Source organism: Gopherus evgoodei, chromosome 2 (genome assembly GCF_007399415.2).
Source record: "Gopherus evgoodei ecotype Sinaloan lineage chromosome 2, rGopEvg1_v1.p, whole genome shotgun sequence".
NCBI classification, from domain to species: domain Eukaryota; kingdom Metazoa; phylum Chordata; order Testudines; family Testudinidae; genus Gopherus; species Gopherus evgoodei.
This window is the reverse complement of record NC_044323.1, coordinates 296,309,745-296,336,412: the sequence shown is the minus strand read 5'-3', so window position 1 is coordinate 296,336,412 and position 26,668 is coordinate 296,309,745. Positions and strand designations below refer to the sequence as shown.

General features: G+C 58.7%; 1 protein-coding gene across 1 annotated transcript; it reads right to left on the bottom strand.

Annotated features, from left to right (window-relative positions):
• Positions 1-14,907: 14,907 nt before the first annotated feature.
• On the bottom strand, positions 14,908-18,126 carry LOC115645087 (transmembrane protein 249-like). The gene is made up of 5 exons (XM_030549489.1): positions 18,012-18,126; positions 16,903-16,992; positions 16,416-16,727; positions 16,245-16,330; positions 14,908-15,542 (listed from the first exon to the last, which is right to left on the bottom strand). The coding sequence occupies exons 1-5, from the start codon at positions 18,124-18,126 to the stop codon at positions 15,390-15,392; spliced, it is 756 nt and encodes a 251-aa protein (XP_030405349.1). The 3' UTR covers positions 14,908-15,389.
• Between the last annotated feature and the right edge of the window lie 8,542 nt (positions 18,127-26,668).

The window sequence follows — 26,668 nt, the reverse complement described above, 5'->3', positions numbered from 1 at the left end:
TAAGAACTTTGCCATTGCTGGATGTAATTGATTCCATTTAACCAACTCTAGGTAGAAAGAGGGACCCAGGCTGGAGTTACGGCCTCCAAGTGACGGCAAATCCACCCTGTGGAGGAACCCCCAGCTCGCACTGAGAGCCTGGTGCCCAGCCCAGGGACAGGCAGACGTGGATTCCAGTCCCAGCTCTGCCCCTGGCCACAGGGTCACTACTCCCCTCCCTGTGCTGGAATCCCACCTCTGCAAAGCGGGGAGTAGCGACCCTCCCCTGCCTCACATGGGAGTCAGGCAGAAATCCCACCGGGGTGGCACACACCCGTCTTCACACCGTGGCCTGCATCTTGGTACATGGTACACCTGGGGGGGGACCAAGTGCTGCTCAGTACCAGCCTGGTAACATGTTGTGCATGAAGTGGGGGAGTTTCTTGGTTTCCTTGTTTCCTATGGGGGATTCGTTTGGTTTTCCTGTGGTTTGCATGCACAGGGGGTGGGACTCAGTGTCCCCGGGTGTTACTGGTTAAACGAGGTGAGGGGAGAGGGAGTTTGTTGGTACAGAGGACTTGAGGGGGAACTTGGGACCACAACCACTGACGTGGAGTATGGAGACCCAGGGATGGGTAACCTGATGACCGGGAGGCCCAGCTCAGGAGTCACAGCCGGTTCTGGCCAGTGGGAGGACAATGGGCTGCGAAGAGAGCACCCCGGTGACCTGCCCAGCCGGTTCCAGCCAGAGGGGCCAGAGGAGGGCCGAGAGGAGAGGAGACCCAGGCCTTCCTGTTTATGACCCTGTTTACCTGGAGAGAAGACAATGGACAGAGGGGGCTTGGGGCCAGGGATATCGGAGGCCCAGCTGGGAAGCAGCGGGGCTCGGGGCTGCAGAGGGGGAACAGGCAGAGCCCACCTGGCTGCAGGGGGACCGGGATGTGCTGGGCTGAGGGAGGCCAGGCCTGAGGCCTGAGAGTTTCCTGTGCTGGGTTCAACTCTCAATAAACCTCCTGTTTTACGCTGGCTGAGAGTCACTCCGGGCTAGAGAACAGGAGAACAGACGTGCTAAGGCTCAGAGAGGTGCGGCTCCAGGAGGTGGAGGGGCCTGACCCCAAGAGAGAGTGGCCCCCCGAGAAGGGCTGTCACACTGAAAGGGGCCCCCACCCTGGACCACGATCTGTGAGTCCATGACACTCGGCTTGGACTCTGGAGGGGCAGGTTTCTAGGCAGAAGCAAGAGATCCCCAGTGCTCAGTCTGGGTCAGCCCGAAAGGACGTATGGAGCTTGCATGTGATAGACACTTCTATTCCCTTCGGAAACTTGTGACTGTAACTCCGGTGTGTATCTGTGGTTCCCTGCTGAGCCTCGCCAAGAACCCTCCTGTTTCCTTTCCCATGTAATGAAGCTTTCGACAGCTTGTTATAGGGCTGGCTACAAGCGGGGGCTTTGGTGGGAGAGCTAAAGTGCAGGGGCCCTGGGGTGAGGACGGGTCCTTTGGGACAGGGAGTAACCTTATCCTTGGGGGAAGGGCCCGGCTATCACACAGGTGGCAGGACAGATGGGGGCGCCCACGGGCCTGTCTGTGACTCCCCGGTTAGGCTGTTGTGGGGCTGAGGAGCTCACACCTGGTAACTGGATGGTGAAATCGAACACAGAACTCACAGCCGATGTGGGGCTGTGCCGGGTTCCCGGCACTCTGCCCTGCGCCTGGCACTCACGCCCTGGAGTCACGGCAGGCAGGTTGATGGCCCTGCCAAGGATTAAGCTGGCATTGGACTCAGATGTCACGCCAAGGGTCTTGCAAGAATCGAGCCCTGGAATTAGGGCAGGAGACGGGGACCTGCTGCGCCCAGCAGCTGGCAGCTCCAGTAAGGGGGGGGGGGCAGGAACAAGAAGCTTTATGCCCAGTGATGTCCAATCAGCCGTCTGCTGCTAGTCACCTAACCCAGCTGTGTCAGCGGGCGTGGCTCTGGCAGTGGGGTGTTAGCTGCAGGTCCCTGGGCTGGGCTTGCTGGGCAGCGGTGCAGTGGGTAAGGCTGTTGTTTAGCAACCTTGAGGTCCTGGGTTTGAGGCTCCTGGTGTCTGATGGGGAGGGTCTGTGTATGCATTAGTGGGTGTCTGGGGGGGGTGTCTGTGTGTGCACTAGTGCGTGTCTGGGGGGGGTTTCTGTGTGTGCACTACTGGGTGTCTGTGTAGACACTATTACAGGTGTCTGATGTATTTGTGCATGGGTGGGAGTGTGCGCACAGACGCCTGTGTGACAGTCTACCTGTGGGTGAGGTCAGTGATTCTGTGCGCCCAACCCCTGGGCTGAGGAGCTGAGCCCTGGGGATCAGCACAGCCTGCCTGGCCAGGGACTGGAGCGAGGCCAGGCAGCTGGTTGCGCAGAGGCAGGATGGACCGAGGGGGCAACGTGTCTGACTGTGCATCAGACTTGGCTGACCCCAGCCCTAGGGTGACTCTGCCCCTGCACCGTGTGCTCCAGCACCAAGTGAGGAACGCCAGGCAGGAGCCCAGAGATCTCTGCTCTGCTGTGTGCTTGGAGCGGGGCCTCTCCTGTAGCCAAGACCAGGGCTGGCCAGTCCTGTGGCGAGGTGGCACTGGAGAGCCCTGCTGGAGAGGCATAGGGGGACAGCTCCCTGTCAGAAACAGATAGCTAAGGGTTAATGTCTCTTTCACCTGAAGCACCTGACCAGAGGACCAATCAGGAAACAGGATTTTTTCAACTTTGGGTGGAGGGAATTTTGTGTCTGAGTCTTTGTCTGTCTGCCGGCTTTTCTCTTAGCTAGGAGGAGTGATTTCTATTTCCTGCTCTCTAATCTTCTGTTTCCAAGTTGTGAGTACAGAGATCATGTATTTACATGTCTGTAGTTGCTGGAGTGCTTTGAATTGTATTCTTTTTGAATAAGGCTGTTTATTCAATATTCTTTTAAGCAATTGACCCTGTATTTGTCACCTTAATACAGAGAGACCATTTGTATGTATTTTTCTTTCTTTTTTTATATAAAGCTTTCTTTTTGAGACCTGTTGGAGTTTTCTTTACTGGGAAACTTCAGGGAAATTGAGTCTGTACTCACCAGGGAATTGGTGGGAGGAAGAAGTCAGAGGGAGATCTGTGTGTGTTACATTTACTAGTCTGATTTTGCATTCCCTCTGGGTGAAGAGGAAAGTGCTTTTGTTTCCAGGATTGGAATTACAGAGGTGGACTCCCTCCGTTTAGATTCACAGAGCTTGTGTCTGTGTATCTCTCCAGGAGCACCTGGAGTGGGGAAGGGAAAAGATTTATTTCCCGTTGTTGTGAGACTCAAGGGTTTGGGTCTTGGGGTCCCCAGGGGAGGGTTTCGGGGGGACCAGAGTGCCGCAAAACACTCTAATTTTTTGGGTGGTGGCAGCAAGTACCAGGTCCAAGCTGGTAACTAAGCTTGGAGGTTTTCATGCTAACCCCCATATTTTGGACGCTAAGGTCCAAATCTGGGACTAAGGTTTGACATGGTGGCAGCATTTATGGGAAAGATAGAATCCAGAAGCCAGTAGAAATATTATATTTTTCTTTTCTCTGCTAGGGGCTTTTTAGCAGAGAGAAACAGTTTGGTTTTAAAAGGAACCAGAGAGAATTTTTTTTTCTGCTCTCTCTGGCAAGTTTCTGGCTTGCATATTAAACAAGCAACCATTAAGCTGTGACAAAAGAGTCTTTTGTGACACAATAGCACTCCCATTAGGAGGCAAATACCAGCACTATATACATGCAAATAAAGTGGTTTTTCTAGTTTACGCTAGAGGAACAAAAGGAAATAAGCATGGTTGCTAGGCTGACTTCAGGAGGCAACAGAGAACCTGCAGTTCTGAAGATAAACACCGGAGGGCACCCCAACACAAGATAACAGGAACCATGCCTTCCAATACCAAAATGGAGGCCGAAGAACAAATCAAAAAAGCTGAACACAGGCGACAACTGGAAAAAAGACAAAAAGAGGTGGAGCTGAAAGAAAAGGAGGAAAGCATCAAACTGGCAGCCTACAAAAGAGAACAGGCAGCCAAAGAGGCAGCACACAAAAGAAAACTAGAAGAAGAAGAGGTGGCACACCGAAGGAAACAAGAAGAAGAAGAGGCGGCCCACCGCCGAGACATGGAAAAACAACAAAAAGAAAATGAAGAGAAGGAAAAACAGAGAAAACATGAACTGGACTTAGCGCAAGCTGGGCTGAATTCGCCAGCCAATCCTAACAACCCTTCGCCAATTATGGTTCCACATCACAGCAAATGGTTACACGTAGCCAAACCAGGCAAGCTTCCAGACCCATTCCTGTTCCTGAGCCGTCCACAGACACCCCGTCTGTGTTACCAGAGACCCAGACAGAGGTAGTGGACCCGGATACCATGCTTACCACTGAAACTGCCACAACACCTCCAGTCCCAGGCCCGGAACTGGAACAGCAACCAGCACCAGCAAGTGCAACCACATCTTCAAACTCAACGCCAGAGGGCGCCAGCGAGCCAGAACTGGCAGAAACAACAGACAGCCATAACCAAAAGGCTCAGCCAGAGCCTGAAATACCCTCAGGTGCACCAGCGGAGAGCGGTGCACCAGCAACGGAAACAACCCCATCACCTACATCGCTTCCAGAGGGACCAAGCCCAAGTCCACAGTCTGAGGAAGAACTGGTGACCCCAGCCTCAAGGGAACAGTTCCAGGCTGAGCAGGAAGCGGATGACAGCCTTCAGAAAGCTTGGGCGGCGGCACGGAGCACCCCACCGCCTCTCAGCTCTTCTAATTGATCCCGGTTTGTTATAGACCAAGGACTTTTATACAAGGAAATTCTTTCTGGTGGTCACCGGGAAGAATGGCAGCCGCAAAAACAGTTGGTGGTTCCAACTAAGTACCGGGGGAAGCTCTTAAGCTTAGCCCATGATCATCCCAGTGGCCATGCTGGGGTGAACAGAACCAAGGACCGGTTGGGGAAGTCCTTCCACTGGGAGGGGATGGGCAAGGACGTTGCCAAGTATGTCCGGTCTTGTGAGGTATGCCAAAGAGTGGGAAAGCCTCAAGACCAGGTCAAGGCCCCTCTCCAGCCACTCCCCATAATTGAGGTCCCATTTCAGCGAGTAGCTGTGGATATTCTGGGTCCTTTCCCAAAAAGGATGCCCAGAGGAAAGCAGTACATACTGACTTTAGTGGACTTTGCTACCCGATGGCCGGAAGCAGTAGCTCTAGGCAACACCAGGGCTAACACTGTGTGCCTGGCCCTAACAGACATCTTTGCCAGGGTAGGTTGGCCCTCCGACATCCTTACAGATTCAGGATCTAATTTCCTGGCAGGGACCATGGAAAAACTGTGGGAAACTCATGGGGTGAATCACTTGGTTGCCACCCCGTACCACCATCAAACCAATGGCCTGGTGGAAAGGTTTAATGGAACTTTGGGGGCCATGATACGTAAATTCATCAACGAATTCTCCAATAATTGGGACCTAGTGTTGCAGCAGTTGCTGTTTGCCTACAGGGCTGTACCACATCCCAGTTTAGGGTTTTCACCGTTTGAACTTGTGTATGGTCACGAGGTTAAGGGGCCATTACAGTTGGTGAAGCAGCAATGGGAGGGGTTTACGCCTTCTCCAGGAACTAACATTCTGGACTTTGTAAGCAACCTACAAAGCACCCTCCGACACTCTTTAGCCCTTGCTAGAGAGAACCTAAAGGATGCTCAGGAAGAGCAAAAGGCCTGGTATGACAGACATGCCAGAGAACGTTCCTTCAAGGTAGGAGACCAGGTTATGGTCTTCAAGGCGCAACAGGCCCATAAGATGGAAGCATCATGGGAAGGGCCATTCACGGTCCAAGAGCGCCTGGGAGCTGTTAACTACCTCATAGCATTTCCCAATTCCTCACTAAAACCTAGAGTTTACCATGTTAATTCTCTCAAGCCTTTCTATTCCAGAGACTTACAGGTTTGTCAGTTTACAGTCCAGGGAGATGATGCTGAGTGGCCTGACGGTGTCTACTACGACGGGAAAAAAGACGGTGGCGTGGAAGAGGTGAACCTCTCAACCACCCTGGAACGTTTGCAGCGGCGACAAATCAAGGAGCTGTGCACTAGCTTCGCCCCATTGTTCTCAGCCACCCCAGGACGGACTGAACAGGCATACCACTCCATTGACACAGGTAATGCTCACCCAATCAGAACCCCACCCTACCGGGTGTCTCCTCATGCCCAAGCTGCTATAGAACGGGAGATCCAGAACATGCTACAGATGGGTATAATCCGCTCATCTACCAGTGCATGGGCATCTCCAGTGGTTCTGGTACCCAAACCAGATGGGGAAATATGCTTTTGCGTGGACTACCGTAAGCTAAATGCGGTAACTCGTCCGGACAACTATCCAATGCCACGCACCGATGAGCTATTGGAGAAGTTGGGACGTGCCCAGTTCATCTCTACAATAGACTTAACCAAGGGGTACTGGCAAGTACCGCTAGATGAACCTGCCAAGGAGAGGTCAGCATTCGTCACCCATGCGGGGGTGTATGAATTCAATGTCCTTCCTTTTGGCCTTCGAAATGCACCCGCCACCTTCGAGAGGCTGGTAGATGGTCTACTAGCAGGACTGGGAGAATTTGCAGTTGCCTACCTCGATGATGTGGCCATTTTTTCAGACTCCTGGCCCGAACACCTGCTACACCTGGAAAAGGTCTTTGAGCGCATCAGGCAGGCCGGACTAACTGTTAAGGCCAAAAAGTGTCAAATCTTAGTCCCAGATTTGGACCTTAGCGTCCAAAATATGGGGGTTAGCATGAAAACCTCCAAGCTTAGTTACCAGCTTGGACCTGGTACTTGCTGCCACCACCCAAAAAATTAGAGTGTTTTGCGGCACTCTGGTCCCCCCGAAACCCTTCCCTGGGGACCCCAAGACCCAAACCCTTGAGTCTCACAACACGGGAAATAAATCTTTTCCCTTCCCCACTCCAGGTGCTCCTGGAGAGATACACAGACACAAGCTCTGTGAATCTAAACGGAGGGAGTCCACCCTCTGTAATTCCAATCCTGGAAACAAAAGCACTTTCCTCTTCACCCAGAGGGAATGCAAAATCAGACTAGTAAATGTAACACACACAGATCTCCCTCTGACTTCTTCCTCCCACCAATTCCCTGGTGAGTACAGACTCAATTTCCCTGAAGTTTCCCAGTAAAGAAAACTCCAACAGGTCTCAAAAAGAAAGCTTTATATAAAAAAAGAAAGAAAAATACATACAAATGGTCTCTCTGTATTAAGGTGACAAATACAGGGTCAATTGCTTAAAAGAATATTGAATAAACAGCCTTATTCAAAAAGAATACAATTCAAAGCACTCCAGCAACTATAGACATGTAAATACATGATCTCTGTACTCACAACTTGGAAACAGAAGATTAGAGAGCAGGAAATAGAAATCACTCCTCATAGCTAAGAGAAAAGCCGGCAGACAGACAAAGACTCAGACACAAACTTCCCTCCACCCAGAGTTGAAAAAAAATCCTGTTTCCTGATTGGTCCTCTGGTCAGGTGCTTCAGGTAAAAGAGACATTAACCCTTAGCTATCTGTTTATGACACTCCCACTCCTCCATTCCCAGTGAGGCTGCTGGGGGTGTGCCCAGGAAGGAGGAACAGGAGAGGTTGGATATGCAAAGATCTGCTCCATCTCTCACCTCCCCCCCTGGCCTGTGGGGACGCAGGGACTCTGAGTGCCTGGGGGGCAGCTGGCTCTGGGGCTGTGGATGACCTGTGGGTATGTGGGGCTCTGACCCCACAGAAGCTGTAGCTCTGGGGGGCGTTCGCTCTGTCTGTGGAGCTGTGTGCAGGCACAGGGAGTGTCAGCAGGAGAAGGCACAGGCCCAGGGAACTGCCATGGGGCTTGTGCATAACTCCTGTGGGGGTCTGGCAGCTCCAAGAGCCCCTCACGCCATGTCCATGCCCCTCACAGGTCATGGCTGGGGCCTTTCGCTAGCAGGCTGCCAGGACCCAGCCATGCCCACGATGGGGGCCTCCCACCCCACCACAGCTGTGTTCTCCTGGGACGCTGCAGCTGCCAGGGCCTAGGATGGGGAGAGAAAAGGCCCTGGACTGTGGAGCAAGCGGAGGGGATCAGACTTGGCCAAGGCCCCGCCGGGTGAGCTGCTGCAGCAGCTGGGGAGCAGGCAAGACAGGCACGGCCACGCTCCAGGGCCAGCCTAGAAAGCAGGGGGCTGCTGGGAGTGGGGCAATCAACAGGACGCACAGCGGGCCAGGCTGGACCCTGGGGCTGCAGTGGCAGATCGGCAGTGGGGGGTGAGAGACACTGATGGCACCCAGCTGCAAGTCCTGTGGGTCTGACCCCTTGCAGCGCGGTCAGGGCTGCCTGGGCTTCATCCCCACAGGCTATGCCTCGCCTGCGCGGGCAGTGCTCTGGTGCAGAGCCCAGGAGAGGTAGCTGCTGTCCGTGGGAGGCCGCGCGCCCGGCTGTCTTACCCACGGGGCCGCTTTGCCACCACTTCCCATGAGCTCAGCTCGGGGGCAGCTGGAGGCACGGAGGGGGCACTCAGCCCCTCCCCCAACCAGAGGCACTGCTCTCCCTGCCATCTGGGCAGCCCCTTGCTCCCCTTAGCCTGCCCCTTTGTGTCTGCACCCAGGCGCCCGCCCTGTCACTGGGCACAACTGAAGCGGTAAATGAAGACCGAGATCCCCGCTCCTCCGGGGAGTGCCACAGGGCTGGCGCGGGCGGGCACGGGGGATGGGGCATCGGCTTCCCGTGGAGTCTGTTGCCTTTGTGCACTTTACGAAAGCGATTAAAGGGCTCTGCCTCCTGCCGCTGGGGGAGGGGAGATCTGGGGGGGCAGGCGGGCTGGGGTCTCTCTCTTCACTTGTAGAAGTTCAGTGGAGGCTCTGGGCTGAGCTCAGGCCCTGGTGGGCCCCCGTTCGTCGGCCACGTGATGCCACCCTGCTCAGGCGGGACGGGCTGGGACGCCCCTTGAACTGGGCAGCCCGTGGCAGCCCCGGCCCTTTTCTGAGCCTCATGCGGTACAGGACACCGTGCACAGAGCTGGGAGTGTCCGGGGGCACGAGGGGGCAGCATCCCAAAGCTCACCCAGCCAGCCCCATCAGAACACGGGCTCCTCTGGGGGGGCAGGCAGGGCAGCGCCAGCTCAGAGGGGGCACAGTGCTGCAGGGCCTCCTCCCGCTACGCCCCACGCAGCTGCAGGGACGTCTGTGCAACAAGACACCCAGCCCCAGGCCCCCCGGACGGGAGATGCTGGGAGAGCCCATGATGCCCAGGCACCCACCCCTGCTCCCCTCTCAGTGCCCTGCTGCAGGGGGGCAGCCCCTGCCCCATGTCTAAGGGGCAGATTCTTTCCCAGCCCCCAGCTGCCTTTGCTCTCTGGGCTGTTCAGCAGGTGCGGCACATGGGATCGGTTTAACCCTCTGCGTGCCAGTGACAGTGTCTCAAATAGTCCCCTTTACAGCACCTTCTGTCCTCAGCTCTCAGGGGCTTGGAGAGCGGGAGTCAGGGCCCCACTCAGATCTTGGGTAAGTCACTTAGATGCTCTGAGCCCCAGTTTCCCATCTGTGCAATGGAGATAGCGGCACTGGCCCGTGTCCCGGGGGTGTGAGGACAGAGACCTGACAAATGGGAAGGTGCCCAGACACTACAGTGGGGGGCATGTGAGTACCCCAGACTGGTAAATAGCCCCCCCCGGTTGGGCAGGTCACTGGCCCCATGTCACAGAGGGGCAGCTGGCAGGGCTGGCAGGCTCTGGATGGGGGAGCGGGGCTGGGATGCCAGCAGTGGGCCTGGCCTTGGAGAGCCCCTGCGAGCAGTGTCTGGGCAGGGTGCTGCTTGCAGGCCTGGCAGCTCCCCTGGGACGGCCCAGCCCAGAGCTGGCAGCCGCCCCGGCCCCCCAGGGAGCAGGTTTGGCACGTCCTGGAGGGAGGCCTCTGCTGAGGAATACCAATGAGCCGGCCATTCCCACCCCAACCTCACAGGCTCTGTCTGCACCACGATGGGACCCAGGGGCTCTGGCAGTGAGACGGGATTGGTGGAGTCAGCCCCCCCAGCGTGGATGGCGCATGTCGGCCACAGCACGGTAAGACTAACCCGGGGGTGGGGGACGGGACTGATGCTCCCTCCCTTCAGAAGGGGGAGAGACCAGCGCCTCCTTGGGCTGCTCGCCTCAGCGGGAGAGCCCGGCTGGCTCTGTGGGCTGGACCTAGCGGGTCCCAGGCGGAGATCTGGGGACCTAGGGCTGGAGGGAGCAGGGCGCCAGGAGGGGTAAAAGGAACCAGAGCTACCTCTGCACTGGCAGCGCTGGACGGTGCCCCAGAGCACCCGCATGAGGGGGCTGGGCCCAGCCACACATTGGATAGGAAGGGGTCATAGAACCTCAGGGCTGGAAGGGCCCTCAGGAGGTATCTAGTCCAACCCCCTGCTCAAAGCAGGGCTAATCCCTGACTAAATCATCCCAGCCAGGCCTTTGTCAAGCCTGACCTTAAAAACCTCTCAGGGAAGATATTCCACCACCTCCCTAGGGAACCCATTCCAGTGCTTCACCACCCTCCTAGGGAAATAGTGTTTCCTAATATCCAACCTAGACCTCCCCCACTGCAATTTGAGACCATTGCTCCTTGTTCTGCCACCACTGAGAACGGCCTAGATCCATCCTCTTGGGAATCCCCCTTCAGGTAACTGATGGCTGCTATCAAATCCCCCCTCACTCTTCTCTTCTGCAGACTAAACAATCCTAGTTCCCTCAGCCTCTCCTCATAAGTCATGTGCTCCAGCCCCCTAATCCTTTTTGTTGCCCTCCGCTGGAATCTTTCCAGTTTTTCCACATCCTTCCTCTAGTGTGGGGCCCAAAACTGGACACAGTCTCCAGATGAGGCCTCACCAACGTCAAATAGAGGGGAATGATCATGTCCCTCGATCTGCTGACAATGTCCCTACTTATACAGCCCAAAATGCCATTAGTCTTCTTGGCAACAAGAGCACACTGCTGACTCATATCCAGCTTCTCATCCACCATAACCCCTAGGTCCTTTTCTACAGAACTGCTGCCTAGCCACTCGGTCCCTAGTCTGTAGCAGTGAATGGGATTCTTCCGTCCTAAGTGCAGGACTCTGCACTTGTCCTTGTAGCTGCTCAGCACCAGCAGAGGAAGGCAGGACATTCAGCTCCTTTGCCAAGCCCTCCTGGCTCCTTTCTGCCCCCCAGCACCCAGCCAAACACTACAACTGGCCATGCCCGGGCAGGTTCAAACCCCACTGACGGTGCCAACGGGACGTGCTGGGGCCTGCTCGGGCTGGCAGCTCTGTCACCGCCCGCCCTGTAACATCAGGGGCCTCTGCGCTGTGGGGGTCTGGCTCAATTCCCTGCGATCAGTCACTTGTCCACGAGCACCAGGCCTCACCCTGCCTCTCACCAGCCTTGTGGGGTCCAGGGTCTCCCACATCCACCCCTCCGAGTTCATAGTGCCCAGGTGCTCGGACCGGCCCCTTGGTGTGAAACCAGCCCCCAGGTACCAGCTCATGTTGGGGCACCTGCTCCCCAGTTTGCACCCCGGCTTGGGAGACAAAGAAGGTTTATTTCATGGGAAAGCGGCAGATTCCCAGACGAAATAGGGTTCGGGGGGAGGGGAATAAACCCAGCTGAGTTACGCAGACAGTAACGAGGCACCCTTGGGTGTTACACTTCCAGCCAAGACAAAGTCCTGGGTGCAAGTAACCAGTCCCCAGTGTCCCTGCAGCTACAGGAGGCGCCAGCCTTCCCGGCCAGCCTCTCACCGCAGGACTGTGCCCAGGGGCGGCTCACTTCCCCCTTCCATTGTGCGGTTGTTTGTGTCACTCATTGTAGGGACTCGAGGTGGGGAAAGCTCCCTCCTGGCCCAGCGGCCGAAGCCTGGCATGTCCTTTCACTGGCTTGCGGCTCGGCTCCCATGGGCTGCGATGGTGCCGCAGTTTTGTCGGGCTGGAGCCGGCTTGTCTGAGCCCAGCTGCGAGGTGGGGCTGGTCGCCCGTTTTTGGTCTAGGCACACGTCCCTTCACCCCTTGACCTGGCCAAGGGGCGCCTGTGGCTGGGAGGGACCCTGCAGGTAACTGACATAACACACCAACGGTGGGTTTACCTGCTACAGGGGACGGGTTAAACCTCTGCTTCTCCCCAGGGGGTCTCTGGACCCTGACTGCTGGCACTGGAAGGACTTGGGGGAGCGTCGCTTTAGAGGTGAAAGTCTCTCATTAAAGAGATCGAGGCTCCAGACCATGGCTGATGGTTTTATTTAACACGTGGCCATTTGCTGCCCACCCATCTCCTGCCCGTCGCTTGGCTCCCTGAACCTTGTGCCGCGATCTCTGCCTCGGTTTCACTAGAGCCGTCCGTGAGCGCCAGGTGAGGGGTGGGCGGCAGGAGGGGGTGGTGGTGAGAGAGATGGGCAGTGACGTGGGGCTGGGTGGTGGCGAGGGGGGTGGCAGTGAGGGGCTGGGTGGTGGTAAGTGGGGTGGGCAGCGGCAGGGGGTGGGTGGCAGTAAGGGGCTGGGAGGCAGCAGGAAGCTGGGGGTGGCAAGGGGGTGGCAGTAAGGGGCTGGGTGGTGAGAGAGATGGGCAGATTCATGGGGCTGGGGGTGGCAAGGGGGTGGCAGTAAGGGGCTGGATGGTAAGAGAGATGGGCAGATTCGTGGGGCTGGGGGTGGCGAGGGGGCTGGCAGTAAGGGGCTGGGTGGTGAGAGAGATGGACAGATTCGTGGGGCTGGGGGTGATGAGGGGGGTGGCAGTGGGGGGCTGGGTGGTGGTAAGTCGAGTGGGCAGCAACAGGTGATGGGACAAGGTCCCTGTCACCACACTGGCACATCAAGCAGCGCACCCGCACATGCAGGGCACTGTCTGTGGCACCCGAGCGTGCAGCGGAGTGTCTGTGGCACCCGAGCGTGCAGCGGAGTGTCTGTGGCACACATGCGGCAGCGGAGTGGCTGTGGCACACACGCGGCAGCGGAGTGTCTGTGGCACATGCGCGTGCAGCGGAATGTCTGTGGCACACACACGGCAGCAGAGTGTCTGTGGCACCCGAGGGTGCAGCGGAGTGTCTGTGGCACACGCGCGTGCAGCAGAATGTCTGTGGCACCCGAGGGTGCAGCGGAATGTCTGTGGCACACACACGGCAGCGGAGTGTCTGTGGCACACGCGCGTGCAGCGGAATGTCTGTGGCACACACACGGCAGCAGAGTGTCTGTGGCACCCGAGGGTGCAGCGGAGTGTCTGTGGCACACGCGCGTGCAGCAGAATGTCTGTGGCACCCGAGGGTGCAGCGGAATGTCTGTGGCACACACACGGCAGCAGAGTGTCTGTGGCACCCGAGGGTGCAGCGGAATGTCTGTGGCACACGCGCGGCAGCGGAGTGTCTGTGGCACACGCGCGTGCAGCGGAATGTCTGTGGCACACACACGGCAGCAGAGTGTCTGTGGCACCCGAGGGTGCAGCGGAATGTCTGTGGCACACGCGCGTGCAGCTGAGTGTCTGTGGCACACGCGCGTGCAGCTGAGTGTCTGTGGCACACGCGCGTGCAGCGGAATGTCTGTGGCACACGCGGGTGCAGCGGATGTGCTAAGGCAGGGCCAGGCCAGTGCATGTCTCAATGCAGCACGGAAGAGCCCACGAGGACCCAGCCTGGGGGCAGCTGCCCAGCAGACGGCAGAGCCCTTTGCCAGGAGGAGACCAGCTGGGCTCAGCCATGCCCAGGGCTGGCTGCCAGTCACACGGGCTGGGCAGGGCAGCACGTGGCTGTGTGAACCCGTGAGCCCCAGCACCCTTCCCTCGCCAGCACGGGGCACCTTCGAGCAGGTGCTGGGCTGGTGCCCGACTCCCCGAACGGCCCTGCAGCTACGTGCGCTGCTCTCTTGGGCTGGGTGCTCACTGGCCACTGGCACCCTTCACACACGTCAGCGCTCTCAGGCTCCCCGGCCCCACGTCCAATGGGGAAACTGAGGCACAGACAGGGACGGGACCTGCCCAGTGTCACGGAATCCCCCTGGTTGCCTCTTACCCCGACCCACACGTCCTTCTCACCCAGTCACAGAGCCCAGGTCAGCCAGGACCGGGCTGGAGGTGTGTGATGTCCTGAGGCTTTGCAAACTGCCCCCTACACCCTCCCCCAGCCCAGGGCTCGGAGCCACCGAACCGTTTGGAGTGTGACGTGCCCCATCTAGCGGGGGAACCCGGCACGACAGCCCCGTGGCTAGGAGAAGGGCCAGCCGGCAAGGCAGGGACTGGGCCCCCATTAGCCCAGCCCGGGGGCCAGGACTTGCTCTGTCTAGGGCGGGCTGTGCAGGGTGGCTCGCACAGGGCAGTGCCAGGGCCGATACATTGCCAGCCAGTTTCCAGCAGGCCAGAGCAGAGAGACGCAGCCAGGCCAGGCCCAGGTCACTGTGCCCAGCCGCACCTCGACCCCAGGTGCCCCCACCCCGCATGGCTGGGCAAACCTTCCCAACCCCCCCAGCTGCACCAGGACACCCCGAGATCAGCCGTCTCCGCCCTGCATGCTGCTTGTCGGACCCCTGCTGGGGAGCTCACTAGCCCGGTAGCCTCCACCGGGCCCGGACCCGAGTGTCTAGTCTGCCTGGCCGAGGGACCCTCTCCAGGCTGAAGGAGACCGGCACAGCGGCCGAGGAGGGAAACCTGATGGTTCGGACCAGGCACCCGAGCAGGCACCTGTGGCCCCGTGTGGCGCGGCTCGTGGACGCCAGCCGCAACCAGCTGGGCCCCTCTGGACGGCCCCCGGGCACAGGACTCTCCCGGCCTCCCTGGACAAGCTGGCTGCTCTCAGGTCCCCAGCACTGGACAGGGATGGTCCCACTGCCCACTGCCCATCCCCAGCCTCCCTGGGCAAACGCGCCCGCAGCCTAGTCAGCCCCAGCCCCCTTCTGGCCAGCCCTCGGGGGGGGAACTGGGCCAGTGGGGTGATGCTCTGAACAGGCACAGCCAGGGGGATCCTGGGGCACTGGGGCAGACTGGGGGGCTAACTCTGTGCTGGAGGGGCAGGTTTGAGATGCCGGGGGAGGGGGCTGGCAGCTGCTCCCTCCTGGACATGAAGGGGAGTCAGCCCCTGGCAGGCCTGGGAGCTCTTTGATTGGGTGGTTGGCACAGCTGCAGGGCTGGTCCCCCAGAGGCCAACGTGGGAGGCACCCGCCTTCGCCCCAAGGAGGGACCGAGGAGCCCAGGCTGCCTCCCCTGGCCAGTCGCAGAGGGGCTGTGGGGCTGGGAGGGGTGACACTCGGTGGGCGCCAGGGCTAGGGACGGGGCAAAGCCCCAGCAGATACGCTGCAGGGGGCTGCCCCCCCACAGGCCCAGAGCGGGTGGGACCAGCAGGGCCCCCCAGTGCAAACAGCTGCGAGCAGAGAGGGAGGCCAAGCTTTACTGGGGCACTGCCCCTCCCCACACCTGCAGCTCCTCGTCCCGCTCCAGCGGGGGCCGGTGGCGGATCACATGGCGCGTGGACACATCCAGGTAGTCGAAGTAGTTGAGTTTCAGCTTGCGTGCAATCCGCCTGCCCAAGAACTCCATGTGCTGGGGGGGCAACAGACAGGGCGGGGGGCATGAGGCCAGGGCAGGCGCCCAGGGGCAGCAGCGGGGGGCCTGTGGGGCGGGGACAAGAGGCCATGCAAGGGGATCTGGAGAGAGATGGGCGGATCCCCACCAAGCACCTGCCCCAGGGTATCTCCCCCTACCCTGGAAGAAGCCACTCAGCCTCTGTGGCCCCTTCGCTGCCTGGCCTTGCCATGGGGCCTGGGAACGTGCGCTCCCCCAAGCACCCACACACAGACACACTAATCCTGAGAGAGCCCCATGCTCCAAAGCAGCCTCCTGGCCTGCCAACAACCTGTGCAAACTCACAGCAAAGGGGTGGGCTAGGGGGGCTGCAGGTCAGGAGTGAGGGGCATCAGCAGAGCTGGGGGGGGGAAACCACAGAACTGGGCTAGCAGGGGGCTGCAGGTCGGGAGTGAGGGGTGTCGGCGGAGCTGGGGGAGGGGAGACCCCAGGGCTGGGCTAGCAAGGGCTGCGGGTCGGGAGTGAGGGGCACTGGCAGAGCTGGGGGTGGGGGACCCCAGGGATGGGCTAGCACAGGGCTGCGGGTTGTCTCTCTCTGATCTCTCAGGTTCACAGCGGGCTCATGGCTGCAGTGGTGACGTAGGTGGGCTGCAGCGTGGTGCCCGGCATGGCCCCCTGCCACGCTGGGAGGGAAGGGCAGGGCCAGGCCAGGCTGCTCACCTCGTACTTGTCCGACAGGTTGGCCAGGACCAGCACCTCCAGCCCGTGGCCATTGATGATGAGACTGTAGAAACATTTCCCGTAGGCTGCAGGACAGGCCAGAGGCAGCCAGTGAGGGGCGAGAGTCCTGTGGGGAAAGGGGGGGGCTCTCTCCCCGGGCAGGGGCCGTACCGTCCATCTGGGCCGTCAGCCGGACGTAGATCTGGTGTAGGGGCCCCTCCTCCCACAGCCGCCTCTTGATGTAGATCTGGTAGCAGCCCTGGACGTGGTTGATGACCAGGTGCCGCTTGTGCATGGAGCTAAGGAGGAGCCAGAAGCCGACCAGGGTCCCGTAGACGAAGAAGCCGGAGTAATCCTGGAAGACCTGCAGGGGACGGACCCAGGAGCCAAGACCCAGAGCCGGGGAGGGGCAGGGTAGGGGTGGGACTGGAGCCAGAGGCACCTGCTGGTCTTGGCTCCCTGGCTGGGGAAGTAGCTGGAGGACTCAGGGGGAGGGGTTCCCAGTTCTCTAGAACCCACCCAATGGGGGGGAAGGGAACAACACCCTTTGCCTGGCCCAGTACCAGCCCCTGGGGCCCAGGCAGGCCATGTGAGGGGCCCAGCTGGGGGGCTCTGGGGTACAGCTTGGGACCAGCCACGGGCTCTCCTACCTTCTCACTCTTGAAGTAGAAGACACCACCCAGGACACAGATTAGGAAGATCAGGGTCCCCTTCCATAGTGTGTCCTTGTAATACTCCATGACGAACACTGGGGACGATAGACAGAGCTCAGCATGGGGCCAGACCAGGACCCACCCTCCCCTGTGCCAGCCAGCAAGGCCCAGGGCACATTCACCACATGGGGGAGGGGGAACCTGGGGCTGCCCCCGACAGGCTCAGCCTGGGACCTTCAATTCTCAGACTGGCCCCTCTGTCCCCGGAGCCACAGGGCCGAGCATACAATGGGAGCACATGGGAGGCTCTGCCCTTCGGCGAGTGCCGGTCGATGTAAGGGGCCACGGGCAGTGAGTTCCCTGGGGCAGGACGAATGCCAGCGGGTCCCGGAGCAAGGAAACAGAACAGTTGCATGCTTTGGAGCAGGGGAGGCAGCGCATTTGTGAGTTCCAGATCACATTCTGGAGCACGGAAGGCAGCCATGTGCCGGTTCCAGAATGGACTCTGCAGTGTGTAATGCAGAACACTTGCTGGCTCTGCAGCAGGAAGACAGAACAGTTGTGGGTTCTGGAGTGGGGAAGGCAGAACCTCTGTGGGGTCCGCAGCAGTTTTTGGAGGAGAATAGACAGAAGCAGGTTCCAGATCAGGTTCTGAAGTGCAGGAGCCAGCATGATTGTGAGTTCTAGAGTGGGCTCTGGAACGGGAAGGACAGACAATTGCTGTTTCGGAGAGGGAAAAGAAAAGTGTTTGCAAGCTCCAGAGCAGAGTCTGGAGCAGGGGAGGTTGTGCAAGGGCAACACTCGCTAGTTTTGGAGTGGGTTCTAGAGCACAGAAGGCAGGAGGCTTGTGGATTCTGGAGTGGGGCAGGTTGAACATCTGTAGGTTCTGGAGCAGGGTGTGCAGAACATTAGTAGGTTCCAGAAAAGGTTCTGGAGTGCAGAAGGCAGTTTCAGGGCCCCTCTTCACAACACTCCAACCCACTGATGCTGCACCAGACAAATCCTCCTGTGGGTGTCTCAAACACCTCCAGGAGCTTTAGGTGATGTGGGACCATGTACCCTGGACACCCCACGGCCCAGCTTCCTGGGCCTGGTGCCAGGGCGTGCTCCTCACCATTGGGCTGCTGCACCTGGAAGGGGTAATGTGTGTTCTGCTGCAGCCTGCGTGCCAGGCTCCTCTCCACATCGAAGAAGCAGAGGTTCCAGAGCACGAAAGCACCTCGAAGCATGGCTGCTCCTGGGAGATGGGTGTCTGCCCACACCGACGAGGACTGCTAAGGGAAGGGTGAGGAGCTGGTCAGTCAGCAGGGAAACGCACCCTGCCCTACATACAGTGAACCGTGGGATTCATCAGGCGCATGTCAGCAGTGGGGAAACTAAGGCACAGAGCTGGAATGTGTCTCGACCAAAGTCACTCAGCGAGTAGGTGGCAGAGCTGGGAATAGTCCCAAGAAGCCAAGTCCCAAGTTAATATCCCATGTTGCCATCCGGGAGTATCCCAAAGGGCTCCATAGGCACCACTTCCCTGACAACTGATATGTAGCCACCTCTGGAGTGGGATGCAGCAGCTGTTTAACAGCCGCTGTAACACCACACAACAGTGGAGACAGGATAAGCCCCATGTGACATTATGAGTGTAATATAATATTTCATTGGAAGGTGACAGGGCCAGAAAGAGTTAATTAACTCACCTCACCGACTGACCTGACCCAGGGCCGAACTTTAGAGACTGGTTAGGAAAATATGTAAATGACCAGAGCTTGGAAATGCAGCCGGCATTGGTAGAGGCAGCAGGGGAGGTGTCTTGTCTATTGCTACAGCTTTAATTCAAAGAACAAAAAAGGAATATGAACATTTAGGAAGACACTAGAGTGAAATAGTATTATTGTCTCTGTGTCTCTTTGAAGGTTGTGGTCACCTGTATCTGAAATTACCCTGTGCTAATTGCCAGGATGTTTGGAAGGAGAGTTAAGCCTATTGTTTTCTCAGGCCGAAAAGCTGCTGGAAATGTATAAAAACCCTGGGACATGATCCTGCTTCATCTCAGATCTGCTTTGGGTTTCAAGAGGGCGAAACCTTAAGCAACAAGGATTGAGATCCCCAGTCACTGACTGGAGCCACCCTGAATATGGACATTAGACTATAACCTCTGGACTATTTCTAAAAGGATTTTTGGCAACTACAAGCTCATCTCTGCTACGTATCTGAACCTCAAGAATTGGATTAAAGTCTGTCTGTAGATTGATCCTTTAACCAACACTCTCTCTCTTTTCTTTTTAAATAAATTTTAGCTTAATTAATAAGAATTGGCTATAGCGTGTATTTTGGGTAAGATCTAAGTTATAATTGGGCCTGGGTATGTGTCTGACCCTTTGGGGTTGGAAGAACCTTTTCTTTTATATGATGAGAGAAGATTTTCAGGAATCATCATCATATCTGACAGGTGTGTCTGGATGGAGGCCTGAGGCTGGGCACTTTAAGGGAACTGCATTGTTGGAACTTCTGAGCAACCAGGGAGGTGCTACAGAAGCTGTTTTGTGCTGGTCGGTAACTCTACATATTAGAATAACCACCAGCGTTTAGGGTTTGTCTGCCCCGTTTTGTTTGCAGTTCACCCTAATTGAGTGACCTCAGCTGGTTCCCACAGGCAGCACCGTCACACCCCAATCTACTTGAAAATACAGGGGGAACTGAGGCTCAATGGAATCTGAGCTGAGCTTTGGCCAGGGCACTGGGGCATTACAAAAAATGCAGGGATCTCAAATGCCCACAAGCAGTTAGGGCCTCGGATTCATCTCAGCCAAAAGAGCATCCCACAGCGAGTATCCCTAGTGTAGCTGACAGCACCCCAGCACGCCAGGGCCATGCTGGGACATTGAGGTCAGCACTGACTCACAGAGGAGAGCGCCCCCTATCGAGCTCCCTGCAGCACAGCACCTCAGTACCACCTGGGAGGCAGCACCGAGAAGTCTCCCATCTAATAACTGAGCTGCCTCAACCCTCCTGAGCTGGTACGAGCTGAGAACATCACAGCCCCAGCTCTGTACCCAGGGCCCCACAGCATGAGCCCCCCAGTCCCAGCACTTGCCAAGTTGCCTGGCTAACAGTCAGGTCCCCCTACCCGCAGGAGCTGGGGAGTCCTGGCTGGGGAACAGCGGGTCAGCGAAGACTGGTTTGAGGGCCTTGCCTGGGGCAAGGGAGGCTCAACAGCAGGGCCCTTGCAGGGGGCAGGGGGCACAGAGTGCACTGCTGCACCATGGCAACCGGCCCCTGTGGGCTCTAGAACAGGCAGACAGAGTTCTAGAGAACCCAGGACCCTGTTTCCAGGGCAATGGCACTCAGAGAAGGGCAGTGCCAAGGCAGGCCGTGTCCCCAGCCCCATGCACCAGGCTCTAGAGGAGGGCCTGGGAGTGCAGGGGGCTTGGGAGGGACTAGCAACAAGACATTGGGCAGCCTGCGCATTGGCCTGCGGGGCTAGGGGCACCCCATGCTCCCCCCCCCGGCTCCTAGGGAGCCTTGCCTTTAAAAGCTAGGACCTCCTGGCTAAGCTCTCAGCTGCCAACACTTCAGCGGGAAGGTCCCAGGCACCCACTAGGACCCACCCCGACTCAGCAGGCGCCACGTGTGGTCAGGCCAAACAGCAGCTGCTGAGCACCCCTTATTCCTGGGGGAACTGCACCACTGCACATGTGCAGAATTCATGTCCAGTGCAGAATTTGCTTTTCTGTGCAGAAAATGCCTGAGAAGTGCTGCAGTTCTGCCCTTCTTCCACCAGAGGCTGCTGTGGCACCAGAAAAGACGGTTACTCACCTTTGTAACTGTTGTTCTTCGAGATGTGTTGCTCACATCCATTCCAGTTAGGTGTGCGCGCCGCGCGTGCACGTTCGTCGGAAACTTTTTACCCTAGCAACTCCAGTGGGCCGGCAGGTCGCCCCCTGGAGTGGCGCCGCCATGGCGCCCAATATATATCCCTGCCGGCCCGCCCGCTCCTCAGTTCCTTCTTGCCGGCGACTCCGACAGTGGGGAAGGAGGGCGGGTGTGGAATGGATGTGAGCAACACATCTCGAAGAACAACAGTTACAAAGGTGAGTAACCGTCTTTTCTTCTTCGAGTGATTGCTCACATCCATTCCAGTTAGGTGACTCCCAAGCCATACCTAGGCGGTGGGGTCGGAGTGAGAAGTCGCGGCACGGAGCACTGCAGTTCCGAAGGCCGCATCCTCTCTCGACTGCTGGACCAGGGCGTAGTGGGAAGCAAAGGTGTGGACCGATGACCAGGTCGCTGCCCGACAGATTTCCTGGATGGGCACACGGGCCAGGAAAGCCAGCGACGACGCCTGCGCCCTGGTAGAATGCGCAGTCACACGGCCCGTAGGGACATGGGCCAAGTCATAACAGGTCCTGATACAGGACGTAACCCACGAGGATAACCTCTGGGAGGAGATAGGAAGCCCTTTCATACGGTCCGCTACCGCCACGAAAAGCTGGGGGGATTTGCGGAAGGGTTTGGTCCTCTCTATGTAGAACGCGAGAGCTCTACGGACATCCAGCGAGTGGAGCTGCTGCTCCCTGCCTGAGGAGTGAGGTTTTGGGAAAAAAACCGGGAGGAAAATCTCTTGGTTGACGTGGAAGGCTGAGACCACCTTGGGTAGAAAGGCAGGGTGTGGTCTAAGCTGCACCTTGTCTTTGTGGAAGACCGTGTATGGGGGGTCCACCACAAGGGCTCGGAGTTCCGACACCCGTCTAGCTGAGGTGATAGCTACTAGAAAGGCAGCCTTCCAAGAGAGGTAAAGCAGGGAGCAAGTAGCTAACGGCTCAAAGGGGGGCCCCATGAGCCGGGACAACACCAGGTTAAGATCCCAGGTTGGAGCAGGGGGACGGACGTTAGGGAATAACCGTTCCAGCCCCTTAAGGAATCTCGACACCGTCGGGTGAGAAAAAACGGAGCGACCGTCCGCACCCGGGTGAAAGGTGGAGATAGCTGCCAGATGGACTCGCAACGACGATAAGGCCAGACCATGTTCTTTGAGGGACCAAACATAATCTAAGATTTCGGATACCGAAACTTCCATAGGGCGGAGATTTCTCTCTACGCACCAACAGGAGAAGCGTTTCCATTTTGCCGAATATGTGGCTCTTGTGGATGGTTTCCTGCTGCTCAAGAGCACCTCTCTCACAGGCGTGGAGCAGCGCAGCTCGGAACCAGTTAGCCACGCAGGAGCCACGCCGCTAGGTGCAGCGACTGCAGGTCTGGGTGACAGAGGGACCCGTGGTCCTGGGTAATCAGGTCCGGATGAAGGGGCAGGGGAACTGGGTCGGCTACGGCCAAGTCTAGCAGCATGGTGTACCAGTGCTGTCTGGGCCATGCCGGGGCCACCATGATCACACGAGCCCTGTCTCTGCGCACCTTCAGGAGGACCTTGTGAACCAGAGGGAACGGAGGAAACGCATAGTACAGGTGGGTCGACCACTGGATGAGGAAGGCATCCGCTATCGACCCCGGCTCCCTGCCCTGAAAGGAGCAGAACGCCTGGCACTTCCTGTTCCCCTTGGACGCAAAGAGGTCCACCCGGGGATAACCCCACCTCCGGAAAATGGAGAGAGCGACGTCCGGTCGAAGGGACCACTCGTGTGACAGGAAGGATCTGCTCAATCGATCCGCCAGCGTGTTCCGTACTCCAGGAAGGAAGGAAGCCCTGAGGTGAATGGAGTGGGCTACGCAAAAGTCCCAGAGTCGTATCGCCTCGAGGCACAGGGAGGAGGACCTGGTGCCGCCCTGCTTGTTGATATAATACATGGTCGTCGTGTTGTCCGTGAACACGGCTACACAACGACCCTGAAGCTGATGACAAAACGTTTGGCAAGCAAGGCGGACCGCTCTCAACTCCCTCATGTTGATATGTAGCCCCACCTCCTCCTGGGACCATAGGCCCTGCGTCCGCAGGGTCCCTAGGTGGGCCCCCCAGCCTAGATCTGAGGCATCCGTTGTCAGGGATACCGAGGGCTGAGACGGGTGAAAGGGAAGACCCGCACACAATACGGACTGGTCCACCCACCAGCCGAGGGAATCTAAGACCTTCTGGGGGACTGTGATTAACATGTCTAGCGGTTGCCTTGGTCTGTAATGACTGATAAGCCACAGCTGGAGAGGCCTCATGCGGAGCCGAGCGTAGTCGGTCACAAAAGTGCACGCCGCCATGTGGCCTAACAGGGTTAGACATGTCCTCACTGACGTCAACGGGGCTGACCGCAAGCGTTGAACGATCGCCGCCATGGTCTGGAACCGCTGCCGAGGCAGCGAGGCCCTGCCCACAGTGGCGTCCAGGACGGCCCCGATAAATTCCACCTTCTGAGTGGGCCTCAGGGTGGACTTGTCTGTGTTTATCAAGAGGCCCAGACTCGCAAACATGCCGGTGATCACGCGGACATGGCTGTACACCTGCTGTTCCGACGTGCCCCGAATCAACCAATCGTCCAGATAAGGGAACACGTGGACACGGTTGCGCCGAAGATGCGCCACGACAACTGCCATGCATTTTGTAAACACCCTCGGGGCCGTGGACAGGCCAAACGGGAGGACCGCAAATTGATAATGACGAGCCCCCACAACGAAGCGGAGGAAGCGTCTGTGGCGTGGCCAAATGGCAACGTGGAAATACGCGTCCTGCATGTCGAGGGCGGCGTACCAGTCTCCCGGATCCAGGGATGGAATAATGGTCCCCAGGGATACCATGCGGAACTTCAACTTCACGAGGTATTTGTTGAGTTCTCGCAGGTCGAGGATAGGCCTGAGGCCCCCCTTGGCCTTGGGGATCAGAAAATAGCGGGAATAAAACCCCTTGCCTTTCTCGTTTTCGGGAACCGCCTCTATAGCTCCTTTGCTGAGGAGCGTCCGCACCTCCTGCCGAAGGAATTGCTCGTGAGAGGGGTCCCTGAAGAGGGACGAGGAAGGAGGGCGGGAAGGAGGGAACGAAACAAACTGCAGGCGGTACCCCGTCTGCACCACGCTCAAGACCCAGCGGTCCGATGTTATTTGGGACCACGCCGGGAGGAAAAACGAAAGGCGGTTGGAAAACGGAGGGGAAGGATCCGTAGGGGAAACTGTTACTGCGCCCTCGAGCGCACCTTCAAAATGAAGGCTTAGGACCAGGCGGGGGTTTTGAGGAGCCTTGGTTCTGCCCCCCTTGGTTCCCCGACTGCCTGCGCCTCCCGTTCCTGCCGCGGCGCCTGCAAGGGTCCTGCCGCTGGCGGAACTGGGAAAACGGCCGACGGTGCTGCTGTTGCTGCGGCCTAAAGGGTCTACGCTGTGTCACGGGGGTGTGCATCCCGAGGGACCGCGCAATGACCCGGTTGTCCTTTAAACTCTTAAGTCTGGGGTCTGTCTTATCGGAAAACAGGCCCTGGCCTTCGAAAGGAAGGTCCTGTATCGTGTGCTGGAGCTCTGGCGGAAGGCCGGAAACCTGCAGCCAGGAGATGCGACGCATCGTAACTCCTGACGCGAGGGTACGGGCAGCCGAGTCCGCAGCGTCCAAGGAGGCTTGCAAGGCCGTGCGCGCGACCTTCTTGCCTTCGTCCAAGATGGCCGTGAACTCTTGGCGAGCATCCTGTGGCAGCAGCTCCTTAAATTTGTCCACTGCCACCCAGGAGTTAAAGGCGTATCTGCTCAGCAGGGCCTGTTGGTTAGAGACCCTGAGCTGCAGCGCCCCAGCCGAATACACCTTACGGCCAAGGAGGTCCATCCGCCTGGCTTCTCTGGATTTGGGGGCCGGAGCCTCCTGGCCGTGACGCTCCCTATCGTTCACCGATTGCACTACCAGTGAACCGGGAGTCGGGTGAACATGTAAATATTCGTACCCCTTAGAAGGGGCCATGTACTTCCTCTCGACTCCTTTCGCTGTCGGAGGGATGGAGGCCGGGGACTGCCAGATAGTATTGGCATTGGCCTGAATGGTCCGTATAAACGGCAGGGCGACCCTGGTGGGAGCATCGGAAGAGAGGATGGTAACAATTGGGTCCTCTATCTCCGAGACCTCCTCTGCCTGCAGACTCAGGTTTTGAGCCAATCGCCTGAGGAGGTCCTGGTGGGCCCTGAGATCCAGCGGGGGGGGACTGTTGGAGGAGGTACCCGCCACCGCCTCATCCGGGGAGGAGGATGATGAGACCCCAGGCACAATAGTGTCCAACTGAGGGTCTTCCTCAGCCCTCGCCTCTGTCTCCGGAGCCGCAGCGGAGTCCTGCTGTTTGGACCCTTCGTCCCCTTCCGGGGAGGGAGGGGGGCGAGACAAAGAGGCTTCAGGGGCCCTACGCTCCGCAGTCGCCGGCCTAGCAGGGAGCTGCTGGGGGCCCTGGGCCTGATGGTACGCCCAGGGTGTCCAGAATCCCCACTGTGGGGGGCCTTGGTCCTGCAGCGGCGGATCAGCAAACAGCGCCGCCTGCCGGTCGGTGCCCAGCGCATAGCCGCTGTCCGTCTGGGAGGACACGGACGGCTGCCTGGAGGGCCACGGCGGGGCCGACCCTGGATGGTACGGGTCTGCGCGGGCCGGCACGGAGGATCGTCTCGGTGCCGGGGACCGGTGCCGGGAGTCATAACGGTGCCGGGACCGGGATCTGTCACGGTGCCGGGCGCTGCTTCGGGACCGGGATCTGTCACGGTGCCGGGCGCTGCTTCGGGACCGGGATCTGTCACGGTGCCGGGCGCTGCTTCGGGACCGGGATCTGTCACGGTGCCGGGCGCTGCTTCGGGACCGGGATCTGTCACGGTGCCGGGCGCCGCTTCGGGACCGGGACCTACTACCAGCTCGGTGCCGGGAGATCGACCGGGACCGGGACCTGCCACCAGCTCGGTGCCGGGAGGTCGAGCGAGATCGGGACCGGGACCTGCCACCAGCTCGGTGCCGGGAGGTCGACCGGTGCGGCGAGTAGCGTCGGGACCTGCTCCTGGAGTCGCGGTGCCGGTGTCGACTGGAGCCTGACCGCGACCGTCTCGATGCCGACCGGTGCCGCGAGTGCGACCGGTACCGCTGAGGGGAGCGGTGCCGGGACTGCGAGCGGCGTCGGGATCTGGAGCGCCCAAGACGTCGGGGCCTGGATGGCGAACGACTGTCCGTGGGCGGTGCCGACATCATGGGCTTGCCTCTGGACGTGACCCGCACCGGAGGAACCGGGGGTGGCAGCCGAGTAGGCTCCGTCAGGGCAATAAGGTCCCGAGCCGAGGCGAAGGTCTCCGGTGTGGATGGGACCATTATCTCAACCCCAGATCTCATGGGGGAGCTCGGCGGCACCGGACTCAACAGACCCGCCGGGCCCGGAGTCAACGGTGCTGACGGTGCCGGCGGCGCCGCGGCCGATGTCGAGGCCGGGCGTTCAAGCCGGGTCTGCCTGGCCGGAGTATTAGACTTCGACGGCCTAGGCACTGATTCCGGTGCCGGAGAAGGTCGGTGCCGAGGAGTCTTCTCGGTGCCGGAGCGATCCGGTGCCGGTGCCGAAACCACGGTCTGCGACGACGGGTCAAGTGCCGCCTCCATTAGGAGAGTTCGGAGCCTCTGATCCCTCTCCTTTTTTGTCCTCGGCTTAAAAGCCTTACAGATGCGGCACTTGTCAGATCTGTGCGATTCCCCGAGGCACTTCAGGCACGCTTCGTGGGGATCGCTGGTAGGCATGGGCTTCTTGCAGGCCGCACACTGCTTGAAGCCTGGCGAAACAGGCATGAGCCTGGCGCCCGGTGCCGGGAAGGGCTAAGCCCCCCGGCCAGGAACTACTTAACAGCTATTTA